The 18105-nt window shown below is 41.2% G+C and overlaps 1 protein-coding gene and 1 non-coding gene across 3 annotated transcripts; both read right to left on the bottom strand.

Moving 5' to 3' along the window:
- Window positions 1–990: 990 nt before the first annotated feature.
- trnar-ucg (transfer RNA arginine (anticodon UCG)) lies at window positions 991–1063 on the bottom strand. The gene has a single exon. It is a non-coding gene; the product is annotated as a tRNA-Arg (tRNA).
- Window positions 1064–5391: 4328 nt separating this feature from the next.
- Window positions 5392–17774, bottom strand: LOC133027980 (cerebellar degeneration-related protein 2-like). 2 transcript variants are annotated; one of them, XM_061095169.1, is made up of 7 exons: window positions 17696–17774; window positions 8630–8742; window positions 7812–7960; window positions 7559–7723; window positions 7274–7481; window positions 6037–6228; window positions 5392–5982 (listed from the first exon to the last, which is right to left on the bottom strand). In XM_061095169.1, exons 1-7 carry the CDS (start codon window positions 17772–17774, stop codon window positions 5461–5463), a joined length of 1428 nt encoding a protein of 475 aa, XP_060951152.1. In that variant the 3' UTR covers window positions 5392–5460. The 2 variants fall into 2 exon arrangements, with proteins under 2 accessions (XP_060951152.1, XP_060951150.1); XM_061095167.1 differs by having other exon boundaries at window positions 5392–6228.
- Window positions 17775–18105: the final 331 nt, after the last annotated feature.

The raw sequence follows: 18105 nt of genomic DNA, 5'->3' as shown, positions 1-18105 counted from the left end.
GGTAATAGCTTAATTTTACTTGCTATTAGCATGATGCTAAATATGTATTTGTCCCTCAAGTTATAAATTATATCTTACGTTGTCATATCCGTGAAAAAAAAAAAAAACATTTAGCAGAGGATGGTTTCGATCCATCGACCTCTGGGTTATGGGCCCAGCACGCTTCCGCTGCGCCACTCTGCTGCATACCGCCCCAAGTGAACACAGTCATATATATACTTCAAAACCACGCGTTCTAACTCGTGTTGCGCATAATTTCTTCTAATTTTACTGTTATTACTTTACCCGAGTACCTCTTTTCTAAAACTGAAATGTATTTTACATTAGCATAATCACGATCAAAACGCGTGTTACATCAATGTATGTTGTCGTAAGTAGAAAGGTACAAGGTCAGAGTTTATGCTGTGAATGGACCATTTAGATGAAACGAAAATTACTGAACACACACAGTAAACTACTCACAGTATAATGTGAAAACCGTATCTACAGTTTATGGTAGAAACAGATGACAAATAAATATATTAGGCGCTATCTGGTGGTGAAATAACAGAGTGTGCGAGTTTTGCTCGGAATTTCACATGACACACTAAAGACACTTTCGTTTCTTTCTTCTATTCTTTCCCTCTCTCTCTCTCCCTCTCTCTCAAATTCAAAGAAGCTTTATTGGCATCGGAAACAGACATTTGCATTGCCAATGCAAGTGTTAAAACAAGATGCATAAATGTAATCTGACTGTGCTGTTAAAAATATTTACATATAGGTAAAAGATGTCTTAAAGTAGAATAGAAAAATGCGGTTTTGAATGATTTATCCAACTAGTGTTACATTATTCTAATGTTCAGACCACACCTCACAACTCTTCAAAAATAATTGCTCTGTCGTCTATCTCGATATGAAGCATTTAATCACTAAATAATAATTTATAGTATGAATTTATGAATTAAGTAGTAAAAGAAGAAAAATGTATGTACTCGATAAGATGCAAAACAGCGACCACGAAGGGACTCGAACCCTCAATCTTCTGATCCGAAGTCAGACGCCTTATCCATTAGGCCACGCGGTCAGATCGACGACTGTTCATCCCCTTACTGTATATAAAGCTAGTGTAAGTGTATGAGAATAAAATTATTAAATATATTTCCACATTTATTATTTATCTATTTCAGTGGTAGCTGTTTGCAGTGTTGAGCCAGTTCACACTTAAAATTAACTAGTTCACACTTAAAATGAACTAGTTCAAGTTCAGAGGGTTAGTTGAGGTTGTTTTTTATTGGAATGATTTAGGTGTCAGTAGTCCTGACTGTGAGTCTCACGTCTCGTGGTGTACTGAGCACAATGAGCGAGCAGAGAGGAGGAGGAAACAGAAACTCCAGCTCGGTACAAACCACCTGCATGTTCTGCTCTGATCATGAAGCAGCTGATCACTGAGCAGATGTGACCAGAGAAAATCGGTGTTTCCACTGTTTCCACTGTTCTACAAAGTCACTAAGCGGCTGCTTCACGGTGACGAGCTCAGATCTCACTGCGTGTATCTCTGAGCGAGTGGGTGGCGATGGTGCCCAGTTCACAAATCCTGCTCGAGACTGAGGTAGGAACCTAATTTACATATGGACACATAAATAAATAAATGTATTTATATTTCTGTATTTATTTATTTCCTTATTTATGCATTTATTTATGTATTTTTTTATAGATGTATTTATACTTAAGTCATGTATGGTCCTCCATAGATAGTTATGAGGACACTCTTTGGATAAGGGACACACCGTACAACAACCATAGACTGTATTGATGGAGCAATTTGCTGCACTGCAGTTGTTTTTCATTTCTCCACTCAGTGTAGACACAGTGAATGCAATACGACAGGGTGCATTATATCAATGCTTTATTAAAAGTGGGTTCAATAATGACATGACCAGAGTAATCTTTGATAACAATATCTTGTCAACTAATAATCCACAGGTAAGTAAAGCAAATGAAACGGGTTTATTCGGACAGTATGTTAGTGACATTCATATATAGGCACTGAAAAAGTTTTTAAAAAAAGAAACATTCACGCAAGAAAATAAATACACAGGCACAATTTCGTATGAGTTATACTAAATATGTAAGAGATGAGGCCTCAGAACTGGTGAGACATTAAGCTACAGTAACCTCCAGAGCCAGGCTCTGGTTTGTCTACGCCAGGGGTGCCCACACTTTATAGGCTTGTGAGCTACTCTTGAAATGACCAGCTCAACAAGATCTACCCCCCCCCCCCCCCCCCCGCGCACGTACCCCCTCTTTTTTCTTGCGCCAGGAAACACACTGAAAAATGATTTTAAACGATATTGATAACATATTTTGTATGACATCAATGATTAAATATGCATCCCATAGTTTATATTCCCCTTCTGTTGTTCTGGAGATTTAATTTGACCAATTTTACCAATCACATTATTAAATGTCCCCCTCTGCCCAGCCACAAGCAGTCATATAGATAAAAAGAGAGAGAGAGGGGGGGGGGGCTACGTATTCTCCACATAGGTTTGAGTGGAGAATACGTAATTTACCCTCCACACCCGACATAGCAAACAGCGGAGAAGTTCTTGAAGATGGATGATATTAAATTAATAATTTAAGTGGAGAAGTACAGTGAGTTGTATGATCCTCAGCACATATGAGACAAAGAAGACACATGTTGGGCTGTGTTGCAGTTAATGTTGGAGCAACAAGTAAGTATATGCTTGAAAAAAATGATTAAATGCCGTTTTTACTGCAGGCTGATAACAGCAAAAGTATGTGATATTATTAGCGTGGCGCTTCAGCGTCCGGTGTGAACAGCAAAGCGCCGGCGCTCTAGGGATTAGCGCGGCGCGCTTCCGCGACCAGTCGATCGCGATCGACGTATTGGGCACCCCTGGTCTACGCTAACACATGTTCCACCCTCGTCCCCAACTTGCACCATCCTACAGACATGAGCATTGACCTCGAATGCACTTTGTACACCATATCCACAGGAATTATATTTCAGCAACTGTAAATTAATCAGGACTTCATCAGGACGTAACAGACTTGTTTCTTCAGTACCAGGTTTCAGAATATCGTCCATGCTTTTTCAGAACACACATGTAGGGCCTCTTCTGGTTTCCGTTGGAAAGGATTAAAGCTTTGTTTCATTTTGAATTTTACAGAAGGAACAGATATAAAATATTGGCTGTGGTGACATTCATCATAACAAAGGCTTGTACAAACTGCAGGACGTTACCTAGAAAAAAAGGCATAGGTATTGTATACTATGAAAAAAGGTGCAATATATTTGCAGGATAGTTTAATAGTTTGGTAAGACTGCTAGGTGAAAACAACAATATGCGTCAATTGTTGCAGGTTAGTTTTATAGTTTGGTAAGACTGCTAGGTGATAACAACAAAATGCGTCCATTGCCCTTGGCAACTTTAATCTAAAACAGCTGCTATTTAGCATTTAGTGGAAGCATCACTCCGACACAACTGGTTTAGCCAGTTATCTTATACTGTAGATATTGCAATGTACAGTGAATAAACAGCAATGCTTCTTAAATTTCAATGGGCAAGTTTATTTTGGACCCAATGGCATTTTTGTGGTCCATATTAAGACCTACTGCAGTTCTAACTAGAGAGCTGAAGTGACTTTAAAACAGTAAAGGGACATGTATAATTTCGAAAAGCGAACAAAGTTTCCAGTCTGCCTTTTCTGAAGCTTCACAGTTATCAACCTTTTTTTTTACACGTGATCTCAAATGCTGTCTTTGAATTAAAGGAGAACGCGCCCAAGTGTTGACTCAGCAACATAGTTAGATAAATGCTTATTTGCTTTCTCGCTGACAGTTTGAGGTTTTCTGAGGAAAGATTGATACCACTTAATATATGTATGCTCAACATGACGCTACAGCCAGCAGCAGGTTAGCGTAGCATCATAGAGACATGTATATAAAGGTTGACAATGCGTCTCCACTTCCTCCGACTATTCAGAAGCCAAAATTTGCCGGACATGAAGGCTGCACATTAGCCATAATAGGATGGAGCCACAGTAGCAAGGTCCCGCCAATACATGTGTTCGACCAATCGTGAGTCAACCCCTGATTTCACGCTTTTTGCTATTCTATGAATATCTGCTACTAGCTGTATCTAGGCATGACAGTGGTTGGGATCTTCTCATTAAACTCCTTCAAATACTTCTCAAAATGTCATTCTACTCCACAAAAGGCACAGACACACACACACACAAACATATTTACACATAATTTGCGTCAATATATGAAAGGGTCAATTTTTATCTTTCTTAATGCAATCACACAAATGTTAGTCCACTATCTTAACAAATCTACTAGAAAAATGTAATGTTCATTTCAGATTTCCACTCATGTTCCTAATGCAATTTTCTCGTTTAGCCTTAGCGTTACGTGCAGTTGTTAGCATCACAGGCATTTTGCTTTTATTGTGTTATTGTGGTGTAGTATTTGCCTTTGCGTTATTAAGGCAGGGAAGCCAGGATATATGAAGTACAAACACTGAATCAAATGATATGAAGGGGGTGATCTATAGCCCTTAACAAATTCATTCATGTTTTATATGCTGAGTTTGACTAAATTCTGCAGGGGCTAAAATTGATTACATGCAAATCAGAAACTTGTGTATGATGGAAGGTTTCAATTCTGGATTAAAGCCATGCAGTCTAGTTTGACCTCAGGTAAAGGCTTCATCCTACTAATTCAAACTAAAACGATCTTTGTCCGTACAATCGTTCTGGCTCTGTATCAGTTTTAATCCTCGCCCATACCAACACGCCTGAAAACGCATATCATGTGACCACTCACATACACTGGGCATGTGTGCCGGTGCAAACAGGAAGGCATGCTCGTCCCGCTGGACACAGGAATTGTTGCTGATTGCGATAAAAGCTTGTCTCGTACTCATGATAACAGTTGTATCTTTGTAAAATACAGAATTTAAATGCACAACAGCTGTTAGCAAAGACAACAGGGTCAGCAACGCTTGTAATTGATGATCCGTGTTGCGTTCTACACTGGTAACAGAGGCTACTGCCAGTTGTTTTCTAACGGGAGTTCATGTGATAGAGCCTGATGAATTAGTCAAAACTAAGTCATGACCAAAAAGACCCAATCAGTAAGCAGTTGTGAATATCTATGTCATTGTTTCTAAACATCTCCATATTTTTCCATCCAGACTAAAACACAGCCCCAGAGTTTTCAAACTAAAACAGGTCAAGCAGCGTTTCCGAACTCCAGAGTAGTGTGGACGCCAGGCGTATCTGTGGGAGGGTTGAGGCGTTAAAAAAACCAAAACATATTAGTGTGTCTTTAGCAAAAGTGAACTATACTTAAATTTAGCAGTTTCCGCGATAGCACCCTCTATAAGAATGTTTACACTAAACCTATTCTCAGACACATAACCATTCTCTTATCAACCAATCGGTGAACCGCTAGTGTTTACTAGATTTGCCAGCTTTGCCAGATTTGCTAGATTTAACAGCTTTGGTAGCTTTGATGTCCATCTTGGTCTTCTGGATACGAGAGAAGATCTCTTTGAAAAGGGCCTTGTACTCTGGCGTGTTTTGTCCCAGTCGTTTATCCACCGCATCCACCTGCTTGCTGATGCTCTCGATGGCTTCTGGGGTGGATGGCGACTGGGTAGGGCTTGGCGGTGGTACCGGGATGGGGCCCATAGCACAGTCTTTCATGGATGGGTCTCGGGAGACTGGTCGGGAAGTCTGAACCTCGGCGTGACACAGGCTCTCCTCGTGGCGACGACACTTCCCTAACAGCTCCTCGTATTTCTCCAGTAAGACGTGGTACTGCTCGTCCACCTCCCTGAGGATGGACATCCCTCTCTTCCTCACGCTGTTGGCGTGCAGGGCATAGCTGCCTCTCCTGCGGCCGGACGCATCACGGGCCACGATGGCGTTGAGCGCTGTGTCGCTGCAGCTTTTCCTCACAGGGTTGGACTCAGGTAATGTTGCACCCCCGACGCCCCCTCCGCCTTCGGTCTCCTCCCTCACCCCTCCCCCCGTCTCCGCGACCTCCACCTCCAGAAAGGTGTCAGTCTCCGGCGTGCTGTTGAGGACAGTCTGGGTGAGATTCACGCCGTCATCCTCGCCGCCCAGCAGGAAGGTTCGAGCGCGACGTAGCTGCTGCAGCTCCTCTAGCTCCACCTCCAGCTCTCGTACCCTCGTGTGGCAGCCCTCAGCGTCCTGGGAGCAAAGCCAAACACAATTTAATTAAGACAAACAGATTCTCCTGACAAAGAAGCTACCGTGGCCACAAACAAAGAGAAGGGTAAGCAAAAAAATAAAAAATTGTCTAATGTTTGTTAACTATGGGGGATCAATTTAACGTTGCACAAAATCATTTGATCCGTTATCATGATAAACTATAGAATGCAACAGCTTTAATGCTGAATTGCAAACTGTAATATTGTATAAGCAAATTAAAGTGTTGAATGAGCACCAATCTGATACTGTGCTATAGATCAAGAGAAGCAGCGTCTAACCATTATTTTCATTAGTGATAAATTACTTCTTAATCATTTAGTCAATACGTCAGGCTTTAGGACCATGAAATAAATAAGAGATGCTTTTTGAGGCATATCAAACCCACTGTTACATCACTAACATCTGTTATCCTTTCAGTATTCACTGTTATCTACATCATATTCTACAATTGTACAGCAGTCAGGCAACAAAGTGAACACACTGAGTGCTCTAAAATTAAATAAAATATCTGTCGTCTATTCTGCTCTCAAAGTGTTACTCTTTAAAATCTAATTTAATGAAAGTTGTTGTTTTGTGGGCCTTGCAATAACAGCACCTTACCAGTAGGGGATGCTGCAGCATCACCAGCACCCCTATTTGTTATCATGTCTATAGGGCAATAATTAGAGAACTTTGACAGTTTAAAGACATACGATTTATATCATGGGGGTATTTTATGTATTACGCTGTATGGATTGGCTGCATTTAAAGGAAACATTTTATATTGTGTATATACACGTTAGTATCAATAAAAATGGCTTCATAGGAAAAATGGGAATATCTTGTGTAAGCAAAGTGATGGTGTCCACCCAGTCAGTGTCATTATGTGAAGCTATGGAAGCTGATGTTTGAGGCATTTAAAGCTTTGTACGTTGACTGAAAAAAATTCTTGATTAATATGTTGGTATTTCTATGTCAGCTACAAAAGCTTATGATGTTATGTGACTGTCCTGGCTGGGTTTTGTCATCATGTATGATTCTTCACCTGCACTCGCATCTGCAGCCGCGAATACTCCGAAACCAGGAGGTTGCACTCCCTCTCCACGCCCTCTCTCCGCCCCCTCTCCGTGCGCACCGCTGCACGCAGGGCCGACACCGCCTCCCTCAGGTGCTGGTTCTCCTCTTCGAATGGTGGACGCTTGGCCTCCACGGTAAAGCTTTCAGCCCTGCCCACTACAAACTCATCCTCATACCTGAAAACATGACACAAATATATATCAGGCTTGTTTTCTAATAGATAACTGTTTTATAAACTGCCGGAAATAAGAACCTGGGTGCTGTGCAGAGCTCCCTCAGGCAGGGGAACGAGTGGATGGTCTTGCGTCGCTCCCTCTTCTCCCTCCTGACACGGAGCTGCTCCATGGAGCGTAGCTGCTCCACCTGCCCCGAAAGGGACTCCACCTGGTTCTGCAGAGTATCAATGGACCCTGTTAATCTGGCCCAGGAGGAAGAGGAAACATTTAGGAACTAGGAAGAAGGAGGATGAGACAGAAGAGACAGGAAATCCCACGGTCCCTTCTCACCTCTCGATCTTCTGCTGCGAGGCCTTGCTGTCTGTCACAAGAGTGAGGTTGGTGTGTTCAAGCTCTCGGGCCGTCCCGTCCAGCTGCTCGTACACTTTGGCGTGCTGCTCGTTCATGTCCCGCAGAACATCCAGCTGCTTTGATAGGTACTTTAGCACAAACACACACACACAGGCTTTGTGAATACAACTGCAGGCAGTAAACGCAACACACAAATCTACAGAGTTACAACATTGTTAGTAGAAGAACAGCCAGGAGGAAACAAGAGCTTTCTCTGGATGTTATTAGAATTTGGCTGAGCTCCCTATATTATTATTTATATATTCTTTTTAAGTACATATAATTAGTTTTTTCTAATTTTTGTTCTCTCTAAAGGTCATGTGATAATACTGGAAGACCCTAAAAATCTATTAAATGGACCTAGAGATTTGAGCTGAGGCCAGTTACCGTTTCTAAGATTCAAGGGATTTAAAACCTCCACTTTTACCAAGTCATAATTTGTTGTACTATCATCAAATTACATATAAATTATAAAATTGAACCATTCAAGTAAACAACAGTTTGCATGGTTGTCTTGTCCTTCCCTAGTAGATGTTGTTATTTTACTTAGACTATGAAGATTTGTGGAGAATTACCCTTTTTAGTAAAGCTTCCAACTGTCTTCCCAAATGTAACTTCGGCCACAAGGGGTCTCTCAATCAAAACAATAACAAAATACCTAAGTTGAGGACATCATAAAGGAGCTGGAGATCATGGGAGCTGTTGAAAATCTACCAGGAAAAGCTCCTTTCTGCTTCGACAGGATTCGTCATTCATACCTCAATCTCCTGCACTTGCTCTTCATTCGTGATGTACATCAGCTGCAAAGAGTCCTCCAGCTCCTTGTTCCTCTCCAGGAGAGTCTTTCCCAGCTCGGCCGCCAAGTGGAGGTCTGGAAACAGGAGAGAAATAGAGAGCAAGATGAAGAAACCAGCCCAATCTGTTGGGCCCGCGAATAAATGACAATTTGTCAAGAATTTGAATTTTCAAAAGAGTGTGGGTTTGCTCAAAGCTATAGAGCCAACAGTTAACACGGAATGACTGAAATGTGCACCTTACTGAATAAGGAATTCTTAAATTGTGGCCCCTTTATGGGCCTTGATTTAGAAAAATCCTAGATACTACACTGGTCACAGGTGATAGAAGAACATCTAAAAAAGAAGGTTGGAGATGTTGCGATGGATACAATGTGTCAAAGGAGAGGACAGGGGGTAGAAAGCCAAGGAGAGGTGGGTGAAGGAGGGACGGATGAAAACAAGAGGCAGCAATATGAATATGTTACATCTTTCCCTTTTCACAAATGGGAAAAAGGAAATGGTTTCTCAGAGGACAGGAAAAGAGGGAGAAGCTAATCTCACAGACGCCAGCCGTACAATTTAGATGACCTGCTGTCAGGATTAATAGAGCACGTTGTTCTATTCTAGGCCACGTTATAACAGGGTCTGGAACCGAATTATTAAAGGGTCCGTCTCAGTCTGCACTGGTCTGCTTCAATTATAGAGCTGAGGGAGCAGAAAGACAGACAGTGATCCTCTCCGCAGCACGTCTCCCTGCAGGCGACTGAATATGAAGGTCAGAGTCTGGTGCCAAGATAAAATTTTGACTTTAACTTGGCAAATAACTAACTGACTAACTAACTAATGACTAACTGTACTTTGCAAAATCCAGTCACTAGTACTAACTTTCAAAATATTGCACATTCTATCCCCTGGTGCTTATAGTATTTTTTTTATTCAATTTTTGTTTCCCTTTTCTATAATTTTTTATATTAATACCACAAATACACCACAGCAAATTCTGTGTATATGTAAACCTGCATGGAAATAAAACCAAATCCTGATTTTGAGACACACTTCTCCACAGGGATTCAACATGGATCCACTGTGTTCGACACCAACCTTTTATTGCTCCACAATTTTTCACGCCCCGACAAATCCACCTCTGAAATAAAGACGTCATCTGTCTGTATTCTAACTGTGCTCTGACTCAGCAGTATTGATGGCCTTCATCGTGTGTGACACAGCGAAATGTGGTTTTGTGACCTCACAAAGAGAAACCGAGGAACGAGAGCGAGCAGCCGATGAAGTCATCCTCTCATACAGTCCTGGCTCTGTCTTTAAAGATTAATAGTGATCACTAGGACAGACGCCAGGTCTACAGCAGCTTCCAGCCTCTCCTGACCTGCATCACTGCAACATTTACCTCCCACTGCAGTCTGAAGCTCCTCTGTGCTGTGCAGGCAGTTTCAGATAAACCAAACTAGTACCAATTGACAAAGAGACAAAGTTACCGACATGCTGTTGAACGTAGTGGAGCATTTAGCCGCTAAAGCACCAGATATTGAATGTCAAAGCTGTTCCACATCCGCTGTAGATTAGATAGACACCTTTGCTAACAAATTTGCGAAATCAACTTCTTAAAGCAACACTATGCAACTCTTAATGAGCAACAGCGCCCTCTGCAGTCACACGCGGAAATTAAGTCAGTTGGGCTCTGTGTCCAAGCGTTGAAATGGGTTTCATGTAAAGAAAAAACAAAGTCTATCAATGTGTTGGCAGGAGCTCTGACTGTGTCGTCCCTGACACTGAACTGAAACAAGACTGAACTGTGTGATTTACCCAGGATCCCCGGCTTCCTGAACCTGGTTGGCCGGATTCTGACAATTTAATCTGCGACCAAAATGACACAGAGCTAGAAAAGACGCAAGTAGTGGGAATGAAAGTGGCACCATTCTCTATATTCCAAGTCAGTGACCCATCAGAGTAATTTCGAAGCTGCTGTTTTAATGTAAAAAAAAAACGTGGAAAAAGCTAATACTTTTTCAAGAAATTAATTTTAAAATGCACCTGAATTTGCAACAACCTGCGACAACAAGAGCCGGTGTCTATAGGTGTTGCGCAGCATAAGCAACAGGCCAAGATATAGATATAGGCAGAAAAAATATACATTCAATAGTAAACATATAGAACTTGAAAAATTATGTAAAATGTCAACATAAATTCACACATGTCTTCATTGTTTATTCTGTAAAGTTAAAGTTTTCATATTGGCACATTCGATTGATATTAGCAAACCGAAAAAATTGGTCCTGCTCTAGTTTTGTATTCACCTCAGTCATCAGTTTTCTGTCACTGCAATTTTTTGAAACTCTGATCCTCTTCTACCTGCAAGGCCTGTCCTCACCTCCCTCAATTAGACTAATGAGCAGCAGGTTCAACAGCTCCATATGGACTAATTCACACTCCCTCTGTAGTGATGGTATAATGAATTCCTGCGGGGCCCAGCTCAGGTGCCACTGAATGGATCCTGACTTGTCGCTGGAGCGAGTCCAGACAGCCTTCATTCTGTTAGGACAAGTTCAATGGACAGGCTCTGGGGGAATACTGTGCCGCTCAAAGCGTGGAACTAACATCACTCATGCTGCCCAGGAAACATTATCAGCATAACCATGATCACTTTTATCACTTTAGTACGTCTACACTTTACTTTACATAAACCTATGCTGCTATACGTGCTGTACTTGAATCTGTTTACTTAGAATTAGGAAATGTCTTGTTGTCTTATCCGTTGTGCCCCCTGCACTTTATGTTTCACCGTGGGAGAGAGTGGGAAACAATATATCGATTTCTTTGTATGTCTGTACATGTAAAGTAATTGACAAATAAAGCTACTATACTACTATACTATACTATGAAGGAGTTAAAGGCGACATAAATATGAAAAGCACTCTTTCTGGATTTCCAGATCATTTCTAAATCATTTTCTTCTCATGCATCTCAGCTATAGTATATTTTTCATGAGATAAACTCTTTCACACAGCATGTGTCTGTAGCCTGTCACTGTAGCTTGAAACATCACATGTTGTGTAGTGTTTGGTGCCAGAGGCCGTTCAGTGAGACATAAGCAATTGAAAGTAGTTGTTGAAAACACATTATTACACATTTAATTTGACGAACAAACAATAAATCTAAAAATCTTGTTTAGATTTAGTTCATCCAGCTGACCTGAGCATTCCCTCTGTAAATTAACTGAGAATTAATACCTCTGCCAAGGAGGGTATGTTGTCATCCCTATCCACTGGTTTGTAAGCTTAGCTGACACAAAAACAACCAAACAGATTTCCATGGAACTTAGTGGAAGGATGTGGTATCGGTCAGCGAGGATTCTATTACATTTTGGTACAAATCCAGATAAAGGGCCAGAACCACTATTTCTTTCACCACTTTTGTTTACATTGCAACATTGTTTGGCTTTTTTGTTTTTTTCTCAGGGAAGAATTCATGGATTTTGCTGAAGAACAGTGAGGCATATTTGGAGGTGGGTATATATATATGACTTTGTACATTCAGATTCAGATCAAGGGGGGAATCCAGAAATATATTTTCCCTTTCTTTAACATTGCAAGACATCTCATTTACATTTTAACCACTTTCCTGGGTTAAATCAATGGATGTTGATGGAAAAAAATAGGCACATTAGACACAGATAACTATAAGCATGTGCTATTTGGTGCAGTTTAATTGAATTTAAAAGGGACTGCCAAGCCTTGGTGGAAGTGTGCACTCTACTGATTATACCATTCTAGCTATTCTTTTTTATTAAGAGGATATGCAACAAGCCCTTCAAATCCAATCCGGCCTTGGGCTAGTCTAGAACCGCCAAGAAAACCAGAGCAGTTAATGTTCAAATTCAGATGTGGACTTCTCTCCAGCTGCCTGAGTGAACGCTGCACGGTCAAAAGCATCAGTGAGAGAAGAATACCAGAAGCAAGGGGGGAGGAGCGAGCAAGAGAAGGAGGAAAACAGACTGAGAGTGAGACAGGGGAGGAGGGCAAATCGATACAGCTCGCTGCACAAGCAAACTACTTAGCAAGTCAATACTTGCCACACACAACTATCTGTCTGCTCCATACCGACCTGTCTATGCAGATAAATTAGACTCAAAATGTGTATTATTGCATTTTGAAAAATATTTCTTGCATTTCATTTTTCTATATTTACAGATTGATAAATATTTGTGAATATAAATATATTAGCATGTGATGGTTTCTACAGTTGGAGCTAACTGGCCGAACATCTTTGGTTTACAGAACTGTATTTGAACACGGCATGGAATAGATTGATATTCTGGAAGGATTGATCTCTATAATCCTGATCAGTGGACAATATCAACTACTCATTGAACAGTGTGGATTTTTTGTGATTACTGATCAATATGTCTGGAGACATCTGGCCTGTATTACTGACTGCTTCGACCCATTAACTCTTTCTTTAATGCTGTTTTATTCCCTCTAGGTTTTATGTGTTAATTGGTTTGATCCATTAACTGTTTATAGAGATGGACAATCTGTCTCCACTTCCTCCCACTATCCACAAAGGAAGCCAAAATACTCCGGATATGAACGATTCCCATTTTGTGCATTTGCAGCCAGCTACCCTTTTCAGCTAAATAAACTGACATTGCACTATCTGCTAACATGGAGGGTTTATGATCTGTACTGCAGCCAGCCAATAGGGGGCAATCAAGAGGCTATGGCTTCACTTTGAGAAGCAATCATGTCTTCTATCTTTATATATAATCTACAATGGTATGATCTTTTAAGTTAGTTAGGTGGCTGGTTAATTGGTAGCTTTGTTAGTTTTGTTAGTTCTGGTTCACAAACAAGACAATTTGTGACTAAATTATACGGTGGCTGAATAGATAAATAAATATGAATGTAAACGAAGGCCAGATGTCCCAGTTCTCCACAGGCACATAAACACATCATGCATTTCCTGTGCAGCTGGAGACACAAAAACGATCACATCAGTGAAGTTGTGACTAAAACTCAGTTGATAGAATATGAATATCCTATTTACAATGTTAACATTTGTTAATTTGTTTTTACGTGTGTTCAATTGGCTTGGCATCCGTGTGTGGAAAATGAATTGGAACACATAAGTACTTTACATTGCTAGATAACATCATACACATTTGTGACCATTTTGAGTTTAATTGGTCTCCAAAGACGAGAGGCTTGACGCACACACGATGGAATCAGTGAGGCCACAACGCAGACGTAAACACATCATGAATGAAGAATACATTTCCTGCATTAACCAGAAGAGCAGCTGCAACCAGCTGGGAGAGGGGTTGCACACTAAGAGAGCTGCACACAGGGAAAACAAGGCGAGTTTAGCTTTTAATGACTATTTACTATTGAATTTTGTAAGAATCCAAGGGTATACGTGCGTACATAGACAGGCATATTATACTGTAACCGGTAATGTCTTCCACAGATAGAGCCGTATTGGAAAGGTGCACATCACCCTTGAGATTCATTGGAATGTGGAAAACAAGGCGTCTTCTCTTCCCCTTTTCCTGTGTTGCAGACCAGACTTCCAAATAGAAACGAGATACAGAGGCCAGAAATGAATTATTTACTGCTATATAGATGAGGGTGGTTCTTTATTATAAACTGCCCCTAATGCACTGTATGATGTGCTCCTATGCAGCAATATTTAATGGTCCATGACTCTGTCCTTGGGTGTCGTTAGCATTTGTTAAGCTGCAACAACACCATTTCAAGAGAGGAGAAAACCTCTTGTCGGACGCAAGTGGAGCCAACAAGCCTCCAGTCTGAGCTGGTCGAGCCACGTTGTGCATTCATTTCTCTTTCATCAGCCAGCGGAAGCTCCAGCTAACACACAATAGGTCCAAACAAGGAAGCATCCTAATAACATGCCTAGACTTGCTCTTGGTTTCAGTGTTTGAAATGTGAGCTGCTGAATTAAGCTATTCATGCATGGATAATTAAAGTTGTATTTAATAAAATAATGTATGATAATTTGTGGCCTAAAGTAATGCAATCAAATATGCCAAAATTAAGTCAAGATTTGTCAATTGCATCTTTAAAATATATCCTTTTTTAGTTTATCTTGAATACAACATGCCAAAATCAGAATGTGGTACCAAAAATAATTATTTTATTATTACTATTATTATCTGAAGGTCTGAAAACTATCATGATAGGCAGAGTTAGTAATAACTATGTCGATAACTATGGACTGAGTCAGCATGTGATGGACCCAACACACTGCAAAGGGGACACACTTTATAAGACATAACATTTATAAGGCTGTGGTGACTGGTGTCGCTCTATCTGATAATTTCTATGTGTTTTATTTCAGTGCACTATATCAACACACACAATAAAAAAAAGGAAATAGCAAAACAAAACATCCAACGAAACACAGACAGTGGCAGTATTTCGGTCCTAGTATTATTGGATCTCAGTGTTACATTCCAGTACAACGTGTTACTAGAGAAACTGGAAAACTGGCTAAGTGATTCTGGCACAGCATCTAACTGGTTTGAATCCTAATTGAAGGATGGGAATTAGTACTGTGACCCTAACCTGTGTGTTTCCAGGTCTCTGTATCGATCAGACAGCAGCAGCTGACCAAGATAGTTGTCAGATCTTTACACTGGCTTCCTGCTTTTTAAAAACTGATTTCAAAGTACTGCAGTATCTTTATAGAGGACTGAATGGTTAGGGGGAAAACACTCTATGAACTATCCAGACTACTATACAGACATGCACCACATTTTAGGAACTAAATCTTGTTTTTTTTCCCCATCTTTTTTTGTCTCAAGTTGCTTTTGTCTAGATGTCCTTCACAACGCACTTGGATCCCATTGTTGATGAAATGCTTGCTGTTGAAATGCTGATTCCTGCATGACAACAAGGTACAATAAGGTGTCGTCTCTCTCTGAAGGGCATGTGGCTTCCTGAAATGTCACACCACTGAAGTTGAGCTCGGGCAGTCAGCACTCTGACGAGGTCCGACATCCTCTCTGCTCCATCAAACACATAGCTCTCAATGGGAAGACTCTGCTCATCGCTACACCAGCCATTTTGACTTTCAATTTCAGTCCTGCTCACCTCTCCCCTTCACCATCTCCTAAAATAAAGACGACTAAAGAAGATTTATTTTTATCCCCAGGTGCACTGACGTGGGTGCACAGGAACGAAGATGTCTGAGAAATCCGTGGCGTCATGGCTGTAGATATGTTTGTTGGTGCATGTGTCTTTCTAGTCAAGTAAAATCTCTGCATCAGCACCATGCCACCTCAGCAAAGTGAAATGTACCATTAGAGTTACTTGGCAGGAACAAGTGAATGGGAGATGAAGAGACCGGAAATTAAGTAAGTGATGCAGAGGACAGAAATGAGTCCTTGGGTGTCTTTAAACACTGATGAGTCATTTGTTGACAAAGTAAAATTGCAACAAAATCATATTAACTGACTGGATTTAAGCTGGATTTAAGACTGCAAGTCATGCACAGCAAAATATTGTATATGAGGATTTAAATTTCCAAAATGAGTCCATGGTGATAATCTGGTCGGTGAATATATTTGGATATCTTAGTCAATGTGAACTCATCCAAAAATATTTTCCTATGTGACTGGCTATCAGTTGTGTCTTTTAACATGTTTATGGAAATCAGCTGATACCGAGTCCATCTGGCATAAGAGAAATGTGATGAAATGCATTTTGCATCAATGATTAAATAAATATGGAAAATGTTTTTAAGGATAGTCTTGTGAGACGGTGAATAACAAAGTTGAATGTGGACAGTTACTTGTACAGCTACTGCAGATTTTACATCCAGTACAATGCGACCATGCAGAGCCGGAAGCCTTCATGGAATGATAGAGGTCAATTAACTGACTCCGAATTAGATTTATAAGACAAAGACTCCACAATGAAAGCCTCCTGCTGGAAGGTTTGTCCTGTGCAAAAGTGAATTATTAAAGCAGATACGTTAAAAGATCAGTCGATTAATCAACACTCAGACAGAAAACGATTTTGATGGTTGGTTTTCAGTTAAAAACATTTGATGACTCCAGCTGCATAAGTGTGTTCATATAGACTATAAAAAGGGGCTGGGCAATAAAACAATATCAATATAATTGAATATAATTTTCAATAATAGCAAAAGGTCCAATTAAATCAATATACTGCTTATGCATTGTGTAAGCACAGTGAGGAGAAACATAAAACACATAATTGATCAAATTGATAAATCAGATTTGTAAAATGTTATGCTGTTAATCATTCATCAGGAGCAAAAATCTATATCTAATTTTAAAAGATATAATAATTTGATATTTATCGTGATAATTATCGATGTCGCCTGATACCCACATTTGTCATGATCACATTTTTGGCCAAATATACTCAATCATCCATCCAGTGGATTCAGATGATTCAGTACTACTCATACTTTATAGTTCAGTTCTCATTTGCTTGATGCCAAAATGAAGGTAAGTGCCCTTGGAATAATCAACTCACTCTGATGACGTGCACACAATTGGTCCCTGTGTAACGAAATTATAAAAGATTCACATTGAATACAAGTGACCTCCGATTTTACAACAACCTAAAGACGCATCTTGAAGAGTGAAATAAAGCAGATCGAATTTGATGACGTTCTAATCAACTAATCGATTTATTGACTAATATTTGCATCGCAGCAAAACACTGTATTTCACTTTTTGAAAACATGATCCCTGGACTGCAGCCGTGGTTCAGAGCCTGATAACACGAGGATGCGCCCGGTGCTGTCTCTGCAACTCAAGGCCCAGCCTGGCGTGCTGTCAATGCATTGTTGTCAAACAAGCGTCGCCTGCCCGGAGGAAACCACCACATCCATGCTGGGGTGATCTCAGTGGAACCGAGGAGAGACTCGCACCGGACGGGTCTCTCCTCTCCCCCCGGGGACACAGGGCCTTTGTTGGGTGCAGGGCCAGCTGACCGGCCGGCGCATGGGGGGGGGATAGGATGCTGTGTCTGGTCTTACCCTGCTCCAGGTCCTGCTGGTCGTACCATGGCTCTTCCTCTTCGGTCACAAATTCCTCCATCCTGCACACGCTTAGCATGGGGGACCCCCTTCGTCCAGAACCGGAGTGGGTGGGAGGGACCCGGAGAATCGAGCCTGTGTGTGTCCGAACAATGGAGCTCTCCGGCGGCCAGGCTTCTCCAGGGTGGCAGCAGCGGATGCTCCTTGGAGCTGGAGCTGCGCGCAGGCTCTTTCCGCTGGTGTGTGTCGCGTCTCTACGTGTTTCCTCTTCCCTGCCTCCTCTCCTCCGCGTTTCCTCGGTCCCGCCCACTCGTCATCCCCCCATCTCCGCCCGGCACCGGCCCATCCCGGTGCTCAGAGCCAGCAGCAGAGGATCCTCGGACGTGGCAGCGCTGCTGCAACAACCACAG

The sequence above is a fragment of the Limanda limanda genome, chromosome 21 (genome assembly GCF_963576545.1).
Source record: "Limanda limanda chromosome 21, fLimLim1.1, whole genome shotgun sequence".
In the NCBI taxonomy this organism is placed as follows: domain Eukaryota; kingdom Metazoa; phylum Chordata; class Actinopteri; order Pleuronectiformes; family Pleuronectidae; genus Limanda; species Limanda limanda.
This window is presented reverse-complemented; position numbering and strand designations above follow the sequence as displayed.

Excerpts from the sequence above, each read along its gene's own strand:
- LOC133027980 (XM_061095167.1), bottom strand. The coding sequence starts at position 17,774 with ATGCTAAGCGTGTGCAGGATGGAGGAATTTGTGACCGAAGAGGAAGAG. Across the intron at positions 8,743-17,695 it reads CCAGCAGGACCTGGAGCAGG|ACCTCCACTTGGCGGCCGAG; the intron begins GTAAGACCAGAC and ends TCCTGTTTCCAG. Across the intron at positions 7,724-7,811 it reads TCGCAGCAGAAGATCGAGAG|ATTAACAGGGTCCATTGATA; the intron begins GTGAGAAGGGAC and ends CTCCTGGGCCAG.